The sequence below is a fragment of the Aythya marila genome, assembly GCF_965140915.1.
Source record: "Aythya marila genome assembly, chromosome: 2".
NCBI lineage: Eukaryota > Metazoa > Chordata > Aves > Anseriformes > Anatidae > Aythya > Aythya marila.
The window spans coordinates 45,609,608-45,627,888 of record NC_139043.1 but is presented as its reverse complement, the minus strand read 5'-3'; the positions used below and the strand labels follow the sequence as shown (position 1 = coordinate 45,627,888).

General features: G+C 38.9%; 1 protein-coding gene across 2 annotated transcripts in view; it reads right to left on the bottom strand.

Annotated features, from left to right (window-relative positions):
* Positions 1-1,074: 1,074 nt before the first annotated feature.
* Positions 1,075-18,281, bottom strand: part of DNAJC13 (DnaJ heat shock protein family (Hsp40) member C13) — a 53,296-nt gene continuing 36,089 nt past the window's right edge. For both annotated transcript variants that reach the window (XM_082753522.1, XM_082753523.1), the window contains 22 exons: positions 18,110-18,188; positions 17,412-17,547; positions 16,117-16,301; positions 15,448-15,522; positions 15,176-15,295; positions 14,169-14,348; positions 13,242-13,409; positions 12,557-12,670; positions 12,108-12,224; positions 11,390-11,567; positions 10,231-10,322; positions 9,801-9,900; positions 9,364-9,438; positions 9,119-9,231; positions 8,525-8,694; positions 8,140-8,182; positions 7,208-7,381; positions 6,216-6,395; positions 5,813-5,953; positions 5,199-5,342; positions 4,637-4,736; positions 1,075-1,547 (listed from right to left, as the gene is read on the bottom strand). In XM_082753522.1, coding sequence (XP_082609648.1) covers positions 1,450-1,547; positions 4,637-4,736; positions 5,199-5,342; positions 5,813-5,953; positions 6,216-6,395; positions 7,208-7,381; positions 8,140-8,182; positions 8,525-8,694; positions 9,119-9,231; positions 9,364-9,438; positions 9,801-9,900; positions 10,231-10,322; positions 11,390-11,567; positions 12,108-12,224; positions 12,557-12,670; positions 13,242-13,409; positions 14,169-14,348; positions 15,176-15,295; positions 15,448-15,522; positions 16,117-16,301; positions 17,412-17,547; positions 18,110-18,188 — 2,782 coding nt within the window. In that variant the 3' untranslated portion in view covers positions 1,075-1,449. The remainder of the gene's footprint in view (positions 1,548-4,636; positions 4,737-5,198; positions 5,343-5,812; positions 5,954-6,215; positions 6,396-7,207; positions 7,382-8,139; positions 8,183-8,524; positions 8,695-9,118; positions 9,232-9,363; positions 9,439-9,800; positions 9,901-10,230; positions 10,323-11,389; positions 11,568-12,107; positions 12,225-12,556; positions 12,671-13,241; positions 13,410-14,168; positions 14,349-15,175; positions 15,296-15,447; positions 15,523-16,116; positions 16,302-17,411; positions 17,548-18,109; positions 18,189-18,281) is intronic.

Below are 18,281 nucleotides of genomic sequence, written 5' to 3'. Positions count from 1 at the left end.
CTTAGCACAGAACTCACTAATACAACAGAAGCAAGCAGATTACAGAAAACAGCACTGTCATTAGTTCTATTTTCTATAGAAGTAGGACAGTACAGGTAGAGTATTTCAGCTTTTACGGGGCGATCGACAATTAACTTAATGATAAAAGTGATTATGTTTCTGCATAACCAACCTTAGCCTGATGTCAGAGCTCAGAAAGAAATAGCTGTAGGGTGTAAGGTCAGAACTTGCTCCAGTTTCATCCTGAAGACTGAGGAGAGCTAGGTGAGCATTCACCTGAAAGGCATTCCAGTAAGAGCTGCCGAAGTCAGGGTGGTACAGTTACCAAGTACCTGCAACAGGAAGCTTTCTGCAAATAAGTTTCTTTGTATCAGTTCATTACACCTACAAAATAACAGCTTTCAAGCAAGTGATAACGTTTTTCTGTATTCCCACTGGTATTTGTTTCTTCTTGCCATGACCGTTTCCCAGGAAACTAAGGATGTCAACAAGTCAGTTGCTGAAGTGAATTTCAAATACAAGACAACCTACTCTGTACCACTATTCATCATTTAGTAGCTCTGCTCTGGAGTGTCAGAGCCTGCACAACATATTTCTCCAAGCAACAAGTCCTAGGAACCTCGTTTAGCCACGTGCAAATTAAGGTCTTTGGCCACCCTCATTTCCCATACGCTCAAAGAACTGCTACATAAGAACACCAACTTTATCTCATTAACAAGGCTCTTAATTCCCTTTATTTTAAAATTTTATGTACATATGAATGATCTGTATAATGTACACTCAATATAGAAAGTTTTTATATACTGGATAATGTATAGAACATTTCACAATTACACTAATTTCTTACATAACATGTCAACCTTAAGTTTTTTGCTGAAGCTTTTTCAATTTGGTAAAGCCAGTTATACATACAAGTGTCTAACGCTGTTTGATCTCAGGAAGATAACGTTAATGATTAAGGACATCAGTGAACTGGTGCGGGGAGAAACCCTTTGGAAGTCAAGTTCAATGAGGAGTGATCATGTCAGACTGGGAACAGAAGGGATGCCCTTTTAGTGGGGGTTGGTTGGTGAGGTCAAAGTGATTTTAGCCCAATTCCTCTAGACTGTAGCTCAACTCCAGTCATGCTAAGTCATAAAATATAAAAACTAGGAAAGTTTGATTCACAGTCTTGTAAACAAATATAAAGGAACAAAATGTGCTTACGTACAGCAAGAAAAAAAATTCTTGCGTACCCATTTCAGCTGATCCACAGAGTGCTTTCTTATGTTACAGTGTGATAGTTAGAATCACCAACTTTTTCCTAAAAAACAGTCATAGAAAAAGGAATAACACTGTCATTAAACACTTGGAAAGGCAGTAAGTTCACTTCAATGTGTTGGAGGAAAACGCTGTTCCTCATCACTGGCCAGTCTGCCTTTGTGCCTCTTTCACACGAATTTCTAGTCCTTAGCTGACATCTCCCACTTCGTTGTCTACCGGGGGTGGTATGTTGGGCATTACAGATGACGTCGTCCCTGCAGTAAGGTAGCCAGCAACTCCGGGGCCTTTTGGGAAGAAAAACAGAATACTGGCGATTAGTTTAGCTTCTAAAAAGTGACTTAACAGCTTCATTTTAGGCTCATTGATTTTTGTAGGTCTCCTCCAACTGAACTACTCTAATTTCCTCTGGTAGCTCAAATACATCATCCAAGTCAACCCAACAACCTAACCAAGCATTTAAGTTTTCATTTAGATTGTACAATTCATGGGAATCTAGGACCAGCAGCAATTAAGGCAGCTTAGTCCCTTTAGTCACTAAGTGGGTTAGCTTGTGTGGACCATTCTCAGACTTCAGTATTTTTCCTCTGACGTGCCAAACAAGTCGTAAAAAAATCCACCCATTATCCAGCTCATTTTCCACCACCGAAGTGGCAGTACAGAGGAGGCACTTTCTGCACCGAGGAGAGGACCTGCTGCAGGTGAAATGCCACCACCAGGCTCTACATTTATGCTTTCACCACTAAGGATTTCCCTGCCACGTATTTAAAATGGAAGCTCACTGTGCTGCCTCAAGCTTGTCTACGGGCTTTGTGCCCTTCCGTAAAAACTCAGCTTTGCGCTGCAGACATGGATCCTCTCCTCAAAGCCTAGAGGTAACATTTAGTCATAAAGAAACTAGAACCAAATGGAATAAGGACTCAGTGCTGCAGCATGAGGTGTTTCAGCAACAATCCTTATAAATCAGTGATCATAGAGAGCTGCCAACCCTCGACGTGTTCCTGCATCAATAAAGTTACTGACTTGATATCTTACCTTCAGCCTACACTGCTGATCTTTGACACGGTAAGTTCTGCTGGCTTCTTTGCTCTCCCATTAAGTCATCTTCACCAATTTCTCCTGTATTTATCACCCCCTTCATTCCCCACCCTCCCTTCTCCCACTGCAGCCAGAACATCAGAGCGTGGTTTCCCTCACCTCAGTGCAAACAGTCCTGTGCTATGACTGCAAGCAAGGAAACAAAGCAAGCAGTGCCTTTGGCACAGCAATCCCTGGCTTTGGAAGGGATTCTCTGACAGCACATCAGTGGCATCTGAAGGGCCAGACCCACTTGTACACGGCCTAGTACAAAAATTCCACTAGTGCTCTCGTCCCTTTCTTTCATCATGAATTATTCCCGAAATGCTTCAGGAGTTAGTTCATCTGTAGAGCCAGCCAGTATCACCTGCTTCAGATTTTAGTTTTCTGCTGCGTGCAGAAGGAAGGCAAGTTTGTCAGCGTTTTGCAGTCTGGGAACACACATTTGTTACACTTCGGTGACATGCATCCATTATTGGGAAGGTAGCAAAGGCTGCGTGCATTTTGCAAGATGGTATCTACCTGCTTTAGAGAGCTACACAGAAGTTAGCAAGCTGCCTGGCAGAGCAGATCTAAAGCCCACTTCTCAGGTGAAGGGGACTGCTGCCAGTTAGAAGGGAAGGAGAAGAGACACCTGAGGGAAGAGAAATAAGCAAGGGAAGTTTCAAGGGAAGTGCAAATAGCAAAGCAATTTGAAGCAAAAGGTAAGGCAGAATATAAGGCAGGTTAAAAAAATTGCAGTTCATTTTCCACCTATACTTTTGTTACTTTGTAACAGCATCTTCGTTCTGTATTTGCAAGCACTTAAACATGAAGCAATTTCAATGCAGCACAGTCCCTAAGGCAGTTAGATAGCTACGTTGCCCCCAGTCCCAAGCTTGTCAGTTTCTGGCATGTAGTTTCAGCTCTTTGCCAGTAATCAGACAGGGTTTACAGCACATTTCTAAACCATAATACCTACAAAATACCAAAGAAGTCAGCACCAACTGCATCAAGAGTTTTTGCCAAAGTGGCACTAAATTGCTATAGAGCAGTAATCAGTAAACTCCTGTTCAGAGGTGAAGCACTGTATTTTTCCTATGTGGAACGACACAGGAGGTGTTGCCACAAGTATCTGTGCACCAAACAATAAGCAGCTGCCTCTAGAATGTAAAGTTCTAGACTTTAGAAGCTTTTTCTTCATTTTCTCAAAATACATGCCAGGATCATGCAAGGAACTTTTCTGTCTACATAGCCATCTGACTTACACACCTCTATTTCAGTTGCACGCAAAAGCTCAATCAAGATTCCCACATTAAACTAAATGAGAAAGTTCCACGCAGCATATGGAAGTGCTCACACTGACTTGTCACAAAAAACGAAAGCCATAGTCGGGAAGCTAAACTAAGAGATTAAGTAATTTCTTGCACTCGCTTAGCTGCTGACTAGTAAGGATTCAAAAGTTTGAATCAGGTTTTGCATTAGAAAAAATTAACTATAATGCAGTTATACAGAACAGTTTCAGATTCAGCAAGTAATCTGTGATCAAGTACAGCACAAACAGCAAGAGCCCTCTTCCACCCTGCAAGCGAGACTGTGGTGGCACCCCTGGGGCACAACTTCAGTCCTGGCACCCGCAGGGGGCTCACCCAGAACACACCCCAGGTGTGTTCCAGTGTAAGCTGCACGTACAGGCACGAGGCCGTTCCCACCAGAGAATGGCTCTGCCAGTGCACTGAGCCTTACTGGGAAACGGCTTCACACCCAGGGCTGCTAGCACTCAAACTGCTCTGGTACCATCACTACGTGCCTTGTGCTAAAGCAGCGTAATTCACGTGGCCCAATTAATGTAGTTCAACTACTTAAAGTATCACTGCCTTTCAGACAAAGCCTAAGTTTGATTTTTGAAGAGTTTTACCTTCCCCATCCCCAACTTCAGAAAGCAATTTGCTGTAGGACTCAGGTACACTGAACCTAACAAAGTGAGAAGTTACTCTTGTTCAGTAGATCTCAATAAATCTCTACCACTACAGCGTACGTGCAAGACTTGCCTGTGTCCAGACTCCACTGCTCTGATATTTTTTTTAAGTAGATACAGCAAAGACTATTCACAAAAATACATTATTTACAAGGAAAAACAAACAAACAAACAAAAAAAACCTTGACAAATACTTTTAGAAGTTTAACATTTTTACAGCATTTGCTGTTCAGGCCACATGACAGCACTAGATCCTAAGGATAACCACTATCCCCAGAGTCAAGTCTGACAATCGAGTAACAGTTTGCTATGATTCAAAACAAATAGAAAAGGGTTGCTGACCTGTGAGGTATCCTGCTGTTTGTGTCTCAGAAATGAACAAGTCATGTTTCTGATCTTTGAAGGCACTCCACACAGAAGAACGGGACAGAATTTCATTTACCTATAGCATTGGAAGAGATTAAGAGTAAGACTTGCCATATTCTAGAGGAATAAACTTCTTTTCTAGAACCAAATCTTTCTGAAGGGATTACGGAATAGTACAGCACATACATCCATAGTGTTGCTGCAGTTGTCTACAACAATATTAATCAGGACAAACAAAAAAGCAATTTACATTTCTAACAGAAGTCCCGAAGAGTTATCTGTAAAAGCCTAGCTGAAGGAAACTTCGAAAACATTTCTGGCACTTGGAATTGGCCTTTTTGCCTAGTACTCTTCACCATACATTGAAGCAGTGACTCCTCCACAGGAAACAGATCGAGAAGTTCCAACATGCCATAATTTTGTAGTTGCACAATATTAACATTCTAGGCTTGACAGCCATAATAAGATTAAACAAGGGATGTTCAGAGTTGGATATTCTGTATGTACAAAGCTCAATTCAGCACTTTTCAGCACTTACCTGTTCTCCATACTGTAGGCTGCGAGACATGGATTTCAGAGTTTTAACAATCTGAGCTTTTGTCGCAGATGGGCTTTCCAGGTTCTCAAGACCAATACCTTCAAGCAGCTTTAGAAGATAAGGGACCAGATCCGCTTTCAAAGCCTAGAACCATACACAAAAGAGTTGTCTTAACACAGACTAGTAAGTTCCATGTGTTCCAGATGTCTTATGTTCTTGGACTGCTATCATTAGCACGAACCAAAAGTAACAACAGCTCGTATGAAGTATGTTTAGCTAGGCAGTTTTCCTGAGTAACCCAAATAACCACAAACAAAAGCAAAGATTGCTGTCCAGCAGTTCAGCTCTGTGTACATGTATGTACAATTTCAGTTGATTTAGCTGCCATTCTCATGTTATGCTTTCTCAGCAGCCATAAGCCAACACTATCCTATGGCTTCAATGCTCAGGCAACATCCCTGACCAGATCTACATTTGGGATTTCTAACTTCTCCAACATGAAAAGCGTATTTTTAAAGCCTCCTAGACACTGAAGTTGAATGGTACCTCTGTTCCTATGAATAGATTAGATAGCCAAACATCATGTTTCTATAGACCGAGCACATACTACTTACTTGAGCTACTAAGTCATTTTGTTCCTTCTGAAACATTCGATTAAGTGCTTCACAGGCTACACCAATGACATCTGGTCTCTTCTTCATTCCATTCATGAGAGGGCTAATGGTCTCAAGTGATGCCATTGCTCGAACACAAAGCTATGAAGAAACAGAAACAACCAGAATACTTGATTTATTTTATGCTAAGCTTGATTATGGCAGATCTGGTCAGCCAACCATAAATTCCCATAAGAAACAATGTTTCTCAGTTCCTTTAACCTACCAATTCTCCATTCATCAACTAAAGTCCCTGTTCATTTGGTACGTGGTATTTACAGTCAGCATAATTCCTTTCTACAAGCATTACTAACCACCACGAACTCCAACTACACTGTTCTGGACTGTTTAAATGATTCTGTACCTCATTGTCAGACAATATGTGCATGACACGAATGGCACTTTTCGGAATGGCGTTGTTCTTGTGGTTCATGGCTTGGAGGATCTTGTGAAGATGCCCAAGTGGAGGGACTTGATCAGCTAGCTGAGGCTGAGCACTGAACAGGCACACAGTTGCTGTGGTAATGGTTTCTAAGGTTTCCCCCTGTAGGAAAAAAACAAAACCAGAAAATATAACTCAGTAAAGCCTAACAATTCCCCAGAATGGTAACACTTCTCTTGTTCTGCATTAGATTTTGTTCCTAATGTTTTTATCATGTGATTTTGCTTTGAAACTTAAACTTTAGGAGAAGGCAATCAGCTCCAAAAGCAGTAGACGTTCACTGAATCTCAGGAACCCAGGTTCCATAGAAATTAAGCACCATTTTCAGTATCTAGAGAAGCCAATGTCTGGCTGTAGCCTGTGCGCACACAGCACCGCAGGTGCTGATGTGCCCAGGAAAAGCCTGACAACATTAAGTCAGTAACTTAATGATATTATTAACCGAATGTTTAACATCCTCATTCAAACTACAGAACACTAGCTCTACTGTATTAAGCTAATTCTTAGGTGGGAATGTATTTAGGTCATGTAACTTACACCATCGGAGTGGGAAATCGGTGTTAGAGAAGGACATTAGAGTTGTCAAGACATGAAAGTTTAGGATGCATAAAGCAAGAGCTATTTTCTTAGGTTGGTCAGGAAACGAATAATTAAGAACAATTTCTTAAGTCTTGTCACTACTGCAACATCAACCTTCAAGACTTACCAGAGCTAGTTCTATGGCTTCTGAGGCTTTAGAAGCACTGACTTGTATTTAGAAGTTGCTTATGTAAAAGCATGTAGGTATGTTTAAAGTAGACAAACCATTCGTGTTGTGAAGAAAGTGTGAGAACTGAAGTTAATCAGATACTACAAGACCAGTAGCATGAGGCTTCTAAACAAATTAAAAGAACGGAGCAAAAACTACAACTTACATGGGGGTTATTTTTCTCCAGTAGTTCAGTAAACTTTTCCAGCAGTGCAATGAGAAATTCCCTTGGTTTCCGTAAAACCCAGGCCGGCTGGGCAATAAAAATCCTTAAGAAGACTCCCCCCACCGAAAGTTCACCATCTGCCTCACCATACACCACAGCAAAGTCTTCAGGCAGCTGTTAAGTTGTAAAGAAAACAGGGAGTTATTACTCAGCAAGGCATATTTGCAAGATCTGTAATTCTAACATCATAACTGTGGGACTGAACTATTCTTCAGAATGGAGCTGTGGGAAGACCAATAAGCATCTCATTTTGAAGAAACATGAGGTAAGAAGAGTAGAAAGAACATTAGCATGCAGGTCATACTGCTACAGTGGACTTTTATTTCAAAGAACATGAGTTGCTGTGTCTATGGCTATACTGGTGTAAACATTAACAAAAGAGAAGTATCAGTAACATGGCTGATAAAACAGGCCTCTCCTTTCTTCTACCCTTATGAAGGTATCGTGGAACAGACATCACTGACCTGACATGATGAACTGGTTCAGGACAATCATATCTGAGATGCAGTGTCTTACTAACATTTCTGAACATTTACTAACCTGTTGGTTGGTAAATAGTTTACTGTAGCTATGTAATAAGTGACAAGCTTTTTTCCAGCAAGCCAGTACTTTCCTTGGTCACTGACTTTTTAGAATGACCCAAACTATCAGAGAACTTGAAGTATTGGCAAAAAAAACACTGCTAAGTGTCTGATTTCATAGCATAAGGAATAATGAAAACTAAAATCACAACAGTTATCACAGCACTGAATTCCTGTTGGTACACTGAGTAGTATGAAGAAAGCACATCAAGAGAAAGTTAAACAGGCATGTGTTATCAGCTGTCTTGTATTCTCCCTGGGAGCATCTCAAACAGAAACAATAACTTTTACCTTCCAGTTAGTGTCAGGGTTGTCCCTCTGAAGTTTAAAGTGCCTTTAAAAAAAAGAAAAAAGATAGTTTAAGGAGCAGAAGCAGCAGCAGTCTTTCCCTACTGTGACACCACATCAGTCTCCCTCCATTTGTGAAGTATTTCCCGTAGCTTAAAACCCCATTCTCCTGCTGCTATATGTTGTGGCAGTAAACACTTATCTAGATGCATAAACCACTGAGTTACACCTACAGTATACCACAGGGAACATTTCCTTTTTACTGAAGTCTGGATTGCAAAGATTCTACATTTTACAGACAGAGCCCTGTGATAGTTTTTCCCTAATAACACTGGTTCACTAAAGGAGCATCTCTGAGGAAATGCTTAGGCAGCAGGTCTCCACATACTCAAGCATCATCTCTCGAACTGTCGTTGATACTTTCTCCCTGGAGTTGTCATTCCAAATTAACTCAGGATTTTCATGAGTTCCCTCAAAGATATGAACAGCAGCTTCAGGGTTGTCTCTCATAGCATCCATGAAGACGCCAGGTAAAAACTTCATTAGTGTAATCCTAACCTAGAAAGGATGAACAGTATTGACATTTAGAATTGTGTAACACCTAAACAAACAAAAAAGACCCTTACTGAAAAAAAGGTTGAGAACCTCAGGAAGTCTAGTTATCTGGATAGTAATAAAATACACCCAGTATTATCATTTTAGATGGTCACAGCTAGAGACAGATTTGAAATTGGGGTCCCTAATGACAAAGTCAGTACAAATTGGAACCTGGAACCAAACTGCTTGCAATAGTTACAACAGATAAAACACTTGTAGGAATCTGCTCAGAAATTTTAAAAAAATTAACTGCTTTTTTTGAAAAAAACTACTTTCCTCTTCACATGAATGTTTAAATCACAGAACTGTTGGTATTGTTCAGTCTTTAGAGAAAGGCTGTTGCTGTCGAGACAAGAGTTCCAACAAGAGCAGTTCAGATTCTTACCTTTGGACCCACGAGCTTATCTGCAGTCATTTTGGCAAAAAGCTCCGCTGTTTGGGCTCGGACCTGTGGATGAGTTGAGTTGCAGAACATGTCCAGTAAGTAGATTAAAGCACCTGTACAAAGAGATAGGGAAGCATTCAGTTGTTTTTTTTTTCTGGTCACAAGTAGTATAAAATTCACTGATTTGACCATCATATTTTGAGTCTACTGTTACAGAAAAAATAGCTTTCAATTTACTACTCCACCTTTTGCCATGGCCTCTTTAATTATTTTTGTGCTTGATGTCAAAGCATACAAAGTTTCAAGGACCAGTTGCCGACCTGTCAAGATAGATAAGTAGTATTAAGAACTACCATATAGTTTAACTCAAAGATAAACTAACAACGAACATCAATCATACATTCATTCTATTACAGAAACTTATTAATTACTACTCAGTTCCTGAAAACAATTAGTCAATGAAATACTATGCAATTCAAATGCAATTTGAATATCTGCAATTTAAATGCTTCAGCTCACACATTTAAGATAAACAGGTTACTTAAAATGACTTTTGTAATCATCCCCACTGGGAGTACTGTTTTAACAGTTAATAGTGAGGAGTTCAGTCAACTGCACTCTAACAAGCTTTTGAATCAGAACACTTTGCCTTGCAAGACTTCAAGAATTATACAGTACATACTCGAAGGTAAGGAATGCAGGAGTGCCAGTAAGTTTGCAAGAACCATTGCTTCAGCAATGTTGTTAACACATTCTTGGTTACTTGTCACTATGTTCACTACCTGTAAAAGGTCAGAAACAAGACGCGATTACATTCTAGATTTTCAGACATCACTAGGAGAATTTAGTGTATGATGAAGCAACTTAGTAGCCAATGTAACTGCACTTACAGTGCTCACTGCCATGAACTTGACTTACCTTGGGGAAGAGGGGGACAAGGACAAGTGAAAAGCTATCAGTTGTTCCCCAAGGGAGCTGCCTGACACCCAGGATCCCTATCCTCAACACTTTTTTGGTACTACTCTAACATAATCAATCTGGTTTATATGCTAATTGCATAGGGCACCCATCATTTTGGTTGCTTGTTTTGGGTTTGATTGTTTTGTTTTTACCTCCAGAGCCAACTGCTGCACCAGGCCAGCTCCATGAACACGCAGAAGGGAGAATATCAACTTAAAGTGACCTATGCATTCACACTCAGAACCTGCAAGAGATCAAGCAAGTTATTCTCTTCACATGAACCAAAACACTCACCGAAGGCCATCCCAAGTCTACATTTGACTATACATAAAGACAGTAATGTGTATAATCTGGCACAGTAATTGCAACAGCTCCTGCAGAACAGGAACTACAACAGAACTAAATTAAACCCCGCATATTAACCTAGCTTCCACAAAGTCTTGATCAATGGTATTTCAAAAGAAAAGGGTACTTCCTCTAAGACAAAAAAAACTGAGCTAGTTCTTGGATTATCAATTAACTAATGTAACTAACATGCATTCTTACAAGACAATTAAAGAAGTTCAGTTATTTTATTTATCGTTGGTCACCAGTACTTCACTTGGCTTCAAGTGCACGATGTTTTGGATTCCTACAGCTGGGAGGACAGATACTATCTATAACAGTAACAGTTGCCTTCAGGGTTACAGTTGCCAAATACAGAGAACCCTAACTGGTATCACAAGAAGCCATGACTAATATGAGTTGCTGTTACAACAAGAACATCTTAAATCACAGCATCTCAGACTTCTCCTGTCTATACACTGGCATTTGCACTCATGGGTGTTTGCTGGTGTTAGCTGCCCACTCTAAAGAGCATCATCTCCTCCTACTTAGGAGGAGCAAAAGCACTGACATGTTTTCAGGTGTTTACTGCTATGCAGTACTCATGTAAAAGTTTTTTTTCTTTTTTCTTTGATGCAAGGAACTTCAAAAACAGCTGAAGATTCCTCAAACAATTACAGAAAATTATTTCAGAAAGTTATTTAAAAGACTTTTATTTAAAAGATTTAAGTCACCCCAGCAACTGCAGGCCTGAATTCAAGTTAAAGGCCAGTGTTTCAAAGACAGATAAAGCTTGGATTTTGCACAAAACAAATACATCTACTGATAATGTTCTCCAGCACAAAAACAAGCCTATATATAGCCCATCAACACCACTAAGGTCTGTTAGCTGGCAAAACTATCTTCCAGCTAGAAAGGAGCTCAAAAGTTCTGTGTTATTTTTGCAGTTGTCCTCAAGAAAGCCTATCAGTGCCTTATTGAGCCTACCTGGGTTGTGTTTTATCACATTTCTCAGGGCCTCCAGAGCCATTTCAACTCTCCGTAACCGATCTCCGTGTTGATTGGACTCTACTTTTCCAGTCTGTGTTATTGCCATTAACGTATGAAGGTACTGCGCTTGTGAGCCTATGTAATCCAAGAGGCTTGCAGCAAATGCTTTAGGAAGCTTTGAAGAGATGAGAGCATTTTAAGTTGTGATGCAATAGTATTCACACTAGAAGTGAGTGTAGCAACACCACTTTCCCCACATTTAATAGTTCATTCCAAACAGGAAGCATTTTTTCATCATCTCTATAGCATCTGAACCACATTAACCCCTTTTATATGTTAATACACCCTTCGAAAGCCACTTGAAAAGCACTTTTAAGATGTAGAGTTGTTCATAAGTATAGATGAACAGCAATGCCACTAGGCAGAATCACTTCCTCCTGGAACTAACAATTCAACCTGAGTATCTGCAGTGAAAGCTTGTAGAAAAAAGGCATTAAGCCATCCAAAGCAGCACATCTTATGAAAAACTCATTCTTTTAAAGTTTATTCTGCTCCAAAAGAGACTTCCCATAACATACATGCTCATCACATTGGACATAACTTCCATAAGATTTATTATTCTCTCCATTCTGTTTGTGCTGACAAAGAGTAACATTTCAGATACTAGTTGACTAGTTTTTAAGTTCAACAGAAAAGTTTTAGCTAGATCTCTCACCTCTAGTTGGAAGGTAGGGACTTCATTGTAGACTCTAACAAAAATCTCTCCCACAATAAGTTCCTTTGCATGGTCACTAAAGACAAAGTCAGATCCATAACTCTTGTCACAATCACCCTTTAAACAAATAGACAAGCAGCACAAGCTCAGACAGCAAATAATCATGTAGAAAATATAAAGTGATAACCTGGCTAATTAGACAATACTAACAGAAGACAGCTTTAGCAAAAAATCAGGACCCCTAAACACATTGAAACATTACAACTAGTAATGACCAAGCCCAGTTGTTTTTTTTTTTGAATACTGAATGAAGAAAATCATTTAGGAGTAAACAATGGACATCTGCATTAACTGTATGACAAGAGGATGCACCAAAACATGAAATAGCTTTAAATCCCACTATTAATTTTTGTTTAAGTTGTTGATTTTTGAAGTAGGAAGCATCTTACTCTCTTAATCATGCTTTCTTGTTGAGATTCCAAGAATTCAAGTAATTCAGCTCTTGTCCCGTTGTTCCAGATCAAGTAGGGGTTCTCTGTGTTACTGTTAAGCATCTTCAGAGTCTAGGAAAAAACGAATTTACGTGGTCTAAGCTTACTCTGCATAATAATCCAAAATAATGTTTTAATTAGCGTTTCATGATATAAATTAATCCTATCTCAGTAACTAGTTTCATAAGCAGGTCTCAAGTGTCAAGCCTTCCACATATCAGAAAAGCAGTACATTTAAGTTACTTTTTAAAAATTATTATTATTTTATTCTGCTTCAATCTACAGTTCAGATTCTCCTATTTTTGGCAGTGAGCAGCATCCCTATTGTAGGTAACTTCCTCAGCACTTTTAAAAAGTTTAGACTTCACTCTCCATCATTATAATCCTTAAGCCATCAACACACCTAACTCAATTTCTTTGCTCCCATATTTGTTTTGGGAATCTTTTTAACAAGCTGTTGATCCTGTCCGCTGAGTTTGAAAGCAAAGCAGTTTTTGTTGACATTACTTCAACTGCAGAGGAAAACTGCTCTGTTGTTCTCTGTACAATGCTAGTGTTAAGAGAGCTCTGTGCTTTAAGTCAGAAGTGACTAGTTACTCCTTCCATAACTCAATAGACAAGGTTTTGACCAACAGATGCTTACCTCAGTAGCACTGACCACAGCAAGTTTCCTTGCAATATAGGGTGTCAACATTCCAGCCAAGCTTTTCCTGATGGCTGGGTTTTCAGGTGTAGCTTGTTCTTCAGAAAGATACCCTCCAAGACGACTCAGTGCTAACAGACTAAGTTTAGCAAGGCTATTTGCTACCTCCTGAAAAAAAAAAAAAATACAAGAACAGTTACAAGAGAACTAGAACTAGCTGAAGAAGAATCAATAGCTACAGAGATTTGCCCAACACTTCCACACCAAAATGAAAAGAACTGGTGTTGCCTATTTACCTGCATTGCTAATTATGCACTGATGTCTAATAAAGCACTAAAAGCTACTAGGTGAACAGCAAGACATGATCGCTGTTGCAGGCTTAACAAATATAGACAGACATAACCAGCGTAGGAAAAAATGGGTCACTAGGATAAGCTGAAAGCTATGGAAGCCATTTAGGGTAATAGCTTCTGATCAGAAAATGGTTCCTGCCAGCAGCCAAATTCCAGTATAAGCCTTTCTTAACAGCAGTACAAGATTTAGTAACTAAAATACTGTTTAAAGGTCATCTCATCCAGTAACTGAGAAAGAAGCGTCCTACTTAGAGGATCACTTCTTAAGGAAAATAGTGCGAAGCCACTTACACATCTATAGGCCAAAGTGATAATGCAGTGCTAAAGGAGGTATTTTAAGTAAATTCATGGTATCACTAGACAACCTTTCAGTGGAGCCTCCAGAGAAATTCTCATAGCACAAGTTTACCTTTTTTCTGCTGACTAAAGTCTATTAGAAACCAGTTTTTTTGGCTTTAATATTTGTTCATTTAACTCCATGATGCTAGAAAGTATTTGAGTATGCCTAGTTTTTGTCAGTAAGAGATGGCAAGCAACAACCCGTGTCTGAAAGCCTGCACCTTGTTAACATTACCTGGTGATTAGAATCTTCACTTTTCTGAATACCGCTCTCTTCCAGTGTATAGTCATAGTTGAAGAGGTAACCCAGCAAGTACCAGAGAACTCCAGCTTGGAATAAATGTGTTTGCAGCCAATAATCTAAGGCAAAGGAGCTAACACACTCTACTCCCAAAGAAGCTACTCGTGGTATATTCTGTGGGAGGAAAAAAAGTTTACTTCAGTACTTGTAACAAACAAAAGCCAACTGGCTGCCTTACCAAACAAAGATTTAAAGACAAAACTTTTTAAATTCTGCAGTATTGTCTAAGCAGCATGGAAATAAGCGAACAAAACATCGGCACTCAAAGACAGATAGCTGGTAGACAAGAAACATGTCTAATTAGTCAACCCTTCAGTAGAAGAGTCTTTGAATAGTTATTTCTTAAGACTAGAATGGAGTGTTGATGAAATGATGGATAAACAATTTAAGAAGGTGGCAGAGATTCCAAGATGAGTGTTTTATGGTGATGCGTTCTGCAGGGACTACAGAATAGGTATGCATCTAAAGTCAAGTATTAGGGTCTGGTTTAAATTCTTATTTTCACTTACCCAACAAGAAAAGTTGGAGATGAGCTTGCCATTATTAATTCACACAAAATTAAGTATTCATATAACATGACTTAAGTTGTAAGAGCTACACAGCTCAAAAACTTCTGTTCTCAAGATATTTTGCTGATTTAGGAATCTACATTTAAAACTAGTATCTTTACCTTCTATTTTAATGAATTAAACAATTCAGCTAGGCATAATTCAATTAGGAGTCAAAAATACATGAACCTTAAAAGCAAGTGCATTTTAAGCACTAAATGGATTCAGATACAAGCATTAAGAACAAGAGTTCTATATCCCACAATGATTAACTGGGATCTTACAGAAGTGATTGATCATTTTTCTGCAACTGTCTTATTTCCCCTAAAACCAGAACATTACCCTAAACGTTTAATAGTTAAATATTCATTTAGGAAAAGTAAGAGCTCTTACCTTGCCATAATACAGTAACCTACAGAGATCCTTAATGATGTTAGGCATTTCTGTAATCTTCTCTCTGCACTCCTCAAACTGAGCTGCCACACTGTAACATTTACTAACATGTCCACACACCTATTAAAAAAAAACAGTATTTTATTGGTACCAAATGAAAGCAAAATGTATAAATATATGTATGTTTACTTTTTTTTTTTTTTTTTTTTAAACTTTACATATACATACAACTTCTCACAAGGTTGATATAAACCAGAGTTGCCACAACTTACCTGTACAGACATATCATCTGGTTTACTAGAACGAGTCAGGACTGCCACACAACGGTTAAATGCTTCTTGCAATACCTGTGAGGATTGGATGATGTGCATGTTCAGTCACGACAAAAACTAATAAAGTAAGTCAGAAATAAAACATTAGCTGGTAAACCCATTTATAATGGCTGAAGAGAAGCCCTGTTTGACAAAATAATCTGTTGCTTGCTCAAACGCTTTGCAGGGCAAAATTCCTTGTGAGTGCTGGTGCTAGTATTTAGTGCTTCATGACAGTCAACAGCATTTACATATGTGAACTAATATGCGCAATGAAAAACCCTTCAGCTGAGTGACTTGTTCATGTTTATTCTTTCACATACAGAATAGAGAAGCTTTCAACAGAATTTGGTAGAGAAGTAATCATTTCTGTTGAACTGTAGATAAGCCAACTAGAAGCCTAGATCAGGAAAGGAATATACTGTGCAAGAGACTTCTCTAACTGCATCTAACTGCAAGAGACTTTCTCTAACTGAAAGAGAAAGTAGAAATGGACTAACACTTCAAAAGACAACCAAGAGTGATTCCTAAATGCATCTGATGTCCTATGCAGTAAAGGGATCTAGAATTTTCATCTGTGCAAGAGTTAAGACTTCAGGAATCCCCTTCAATAAATTTATTTCAACCTACCTCAATTCCATTTTCTCTTCTCAGTTCTTCTGCATTTAATGCTGAACAATTGACAGTATGAAAAGCAAGTTCTGTGGCAGCAGGCAACAGTGGAGATTCTTTGGAAAACAAGAGGTCATCTGATGTTTCAATGGTGATAGTCTTAATCAGCATAGGATAGCCTGCATACTTGTAAGGTTTCAACTCTGAAAAAGAAAAAAAGTCTCAAAGTTTGCATCTATGCAAAGTCTACACGATTAAAAACACCATATAATTATCAGTGGAACATATATCAGCATTCCAAGACTAGGAATCAAAGACAGCCAACACCTAGGATAACTACAGCAATATAGAGTAGTCCACACAATTTGACTGCTTGTCACATCAGACTGTTCATACTAGAAGCTGACAAAAGGTCAGGGGCAGACTCACAAGAAAAGCTTTTTCATGATTAAAATAACTTATCTACAGCTCACAAAGCCCCCAAGCTAATAGCCTTCCAGACAGTGTCTGCCCCTGGAGAAACATCTGTACAGCTTTGTCAGCTACAGTTTTAGGCCAGTGTTTAACAGTGAACCTGTAAGGACCTATTAGTATAACAGAGCAATTGTGTTTTCAATTATGATTTTCATTCCTGGAGTGTTCAGCAGGGATAAAGACCGATGACTGTGAGCAAACCTAATTAAGTCTACTCTAACATCAGTGCCTCCACACAACTGACAAAGCTATGATTGCATATGAGGTTTTCATTTTAACATACTGTAACACACTTATGCAGCAGAACACTTCTGGCTTTGCATCGCTCGGACGTGCCAGCTGCCAGTGAGGGTCTAGCTAGAATCTAGGATTAGTGTACTTTACCCCCCCCCCTTTCTCACTTGGGCTGTGGAAGAAGTAGTGTTACAGCACACCCACCTAGGGGTCTAACACTAGTCAGAATTTCTGCAAGATTACACTTTTGTGTGGTTCACTAAGTGAGACAAGTCTCAGATATACTCTGAATCTCTCATCTAGGTGAACAAACACTAGTGAGGTCTATTCTGAAGAGACAAAAGTCAGTCTCAGTTATGTATGCAGGAAGATTCAAACTTATTGGTGTAGGCGCAGAAAAATTCAAAAAAACTATTTAAGCTTTTTGCATTAAGCTCTATTACGGATTTTATTTCATGGAAAAAGCCCCCTACCATAGCTTCATAATGCTGTGGCAAGCCAGAAACCAGATCAATAGAACACAGACTAAACAAAACAGGAGATTAAAGTTGACAGCAATGGCCACTAAAGACATTTAAAATATCCTTCTGAGATAACATGCCTACCTTCCTTATGCCTGTTGAAGAGGATGCTTTGAGTTTTCAAGATCAAGATGATGTTTTCAGGATCTGGCCCATCTACCACTTTGGCAGACTTTGTGCATAGAAACTCATATGCTTTATTAACTTTTTCAAACATATCCTGCAAATAAAGATAACAACTTCCAAATTACTACAAGTCTGCAGGATTTGTTTATACACAGGTAAAATAAAGTATTAATCATAGTGCTAGATTTATTGCCTTATTAAACTTTAGAAAATACTGAATAACCTCAAAATAAGAATACCGGTTTACAGATCAGTTTTCTTTTCTGAACTCCACCATAGGAAAGAGACTAAAACTAAATCAATTCTTCTATGACGAGAAAATAAAGTTTGATTTTAAGAATGGCAGAGGATTCAGTCCATCTTTGAAAGGGAACACTTAGCTTATTTACATCCTGAGTAACTGTTTAAACTAGATGCTTTCTGAGATGTTTTCTGGTCTGATTACATTAGATTTTACTGTGGAAATCCTATAATTCTTTGAGTGACATCAGTTGAATACTACTGCAGATAAGTAATTTTATACTCTAGGATTCACCTAGGACATAAGTTTTCACACTCACTTAACTCCTAAGTGAGAGAAAATTTAAGAACTCTTAACACAAGCAACAGCTGAATTTGTCCCCATCTTTTTAAGACCACAGATATTTTGTACATACCCTGCCTTCTGGATTCTTGTCTGGGTGGTATTTTTGGGCGAGCCTGAAATAGGCTTTCCTGATCTTGCTTTCATCATGCCTATGAGAGAACAAGTCCCATTACACTGAGTAACACCAAAAAAACAAACAAACAAACAAAAAAAAGCCTGAATTCTGACAGAACTATGAACAG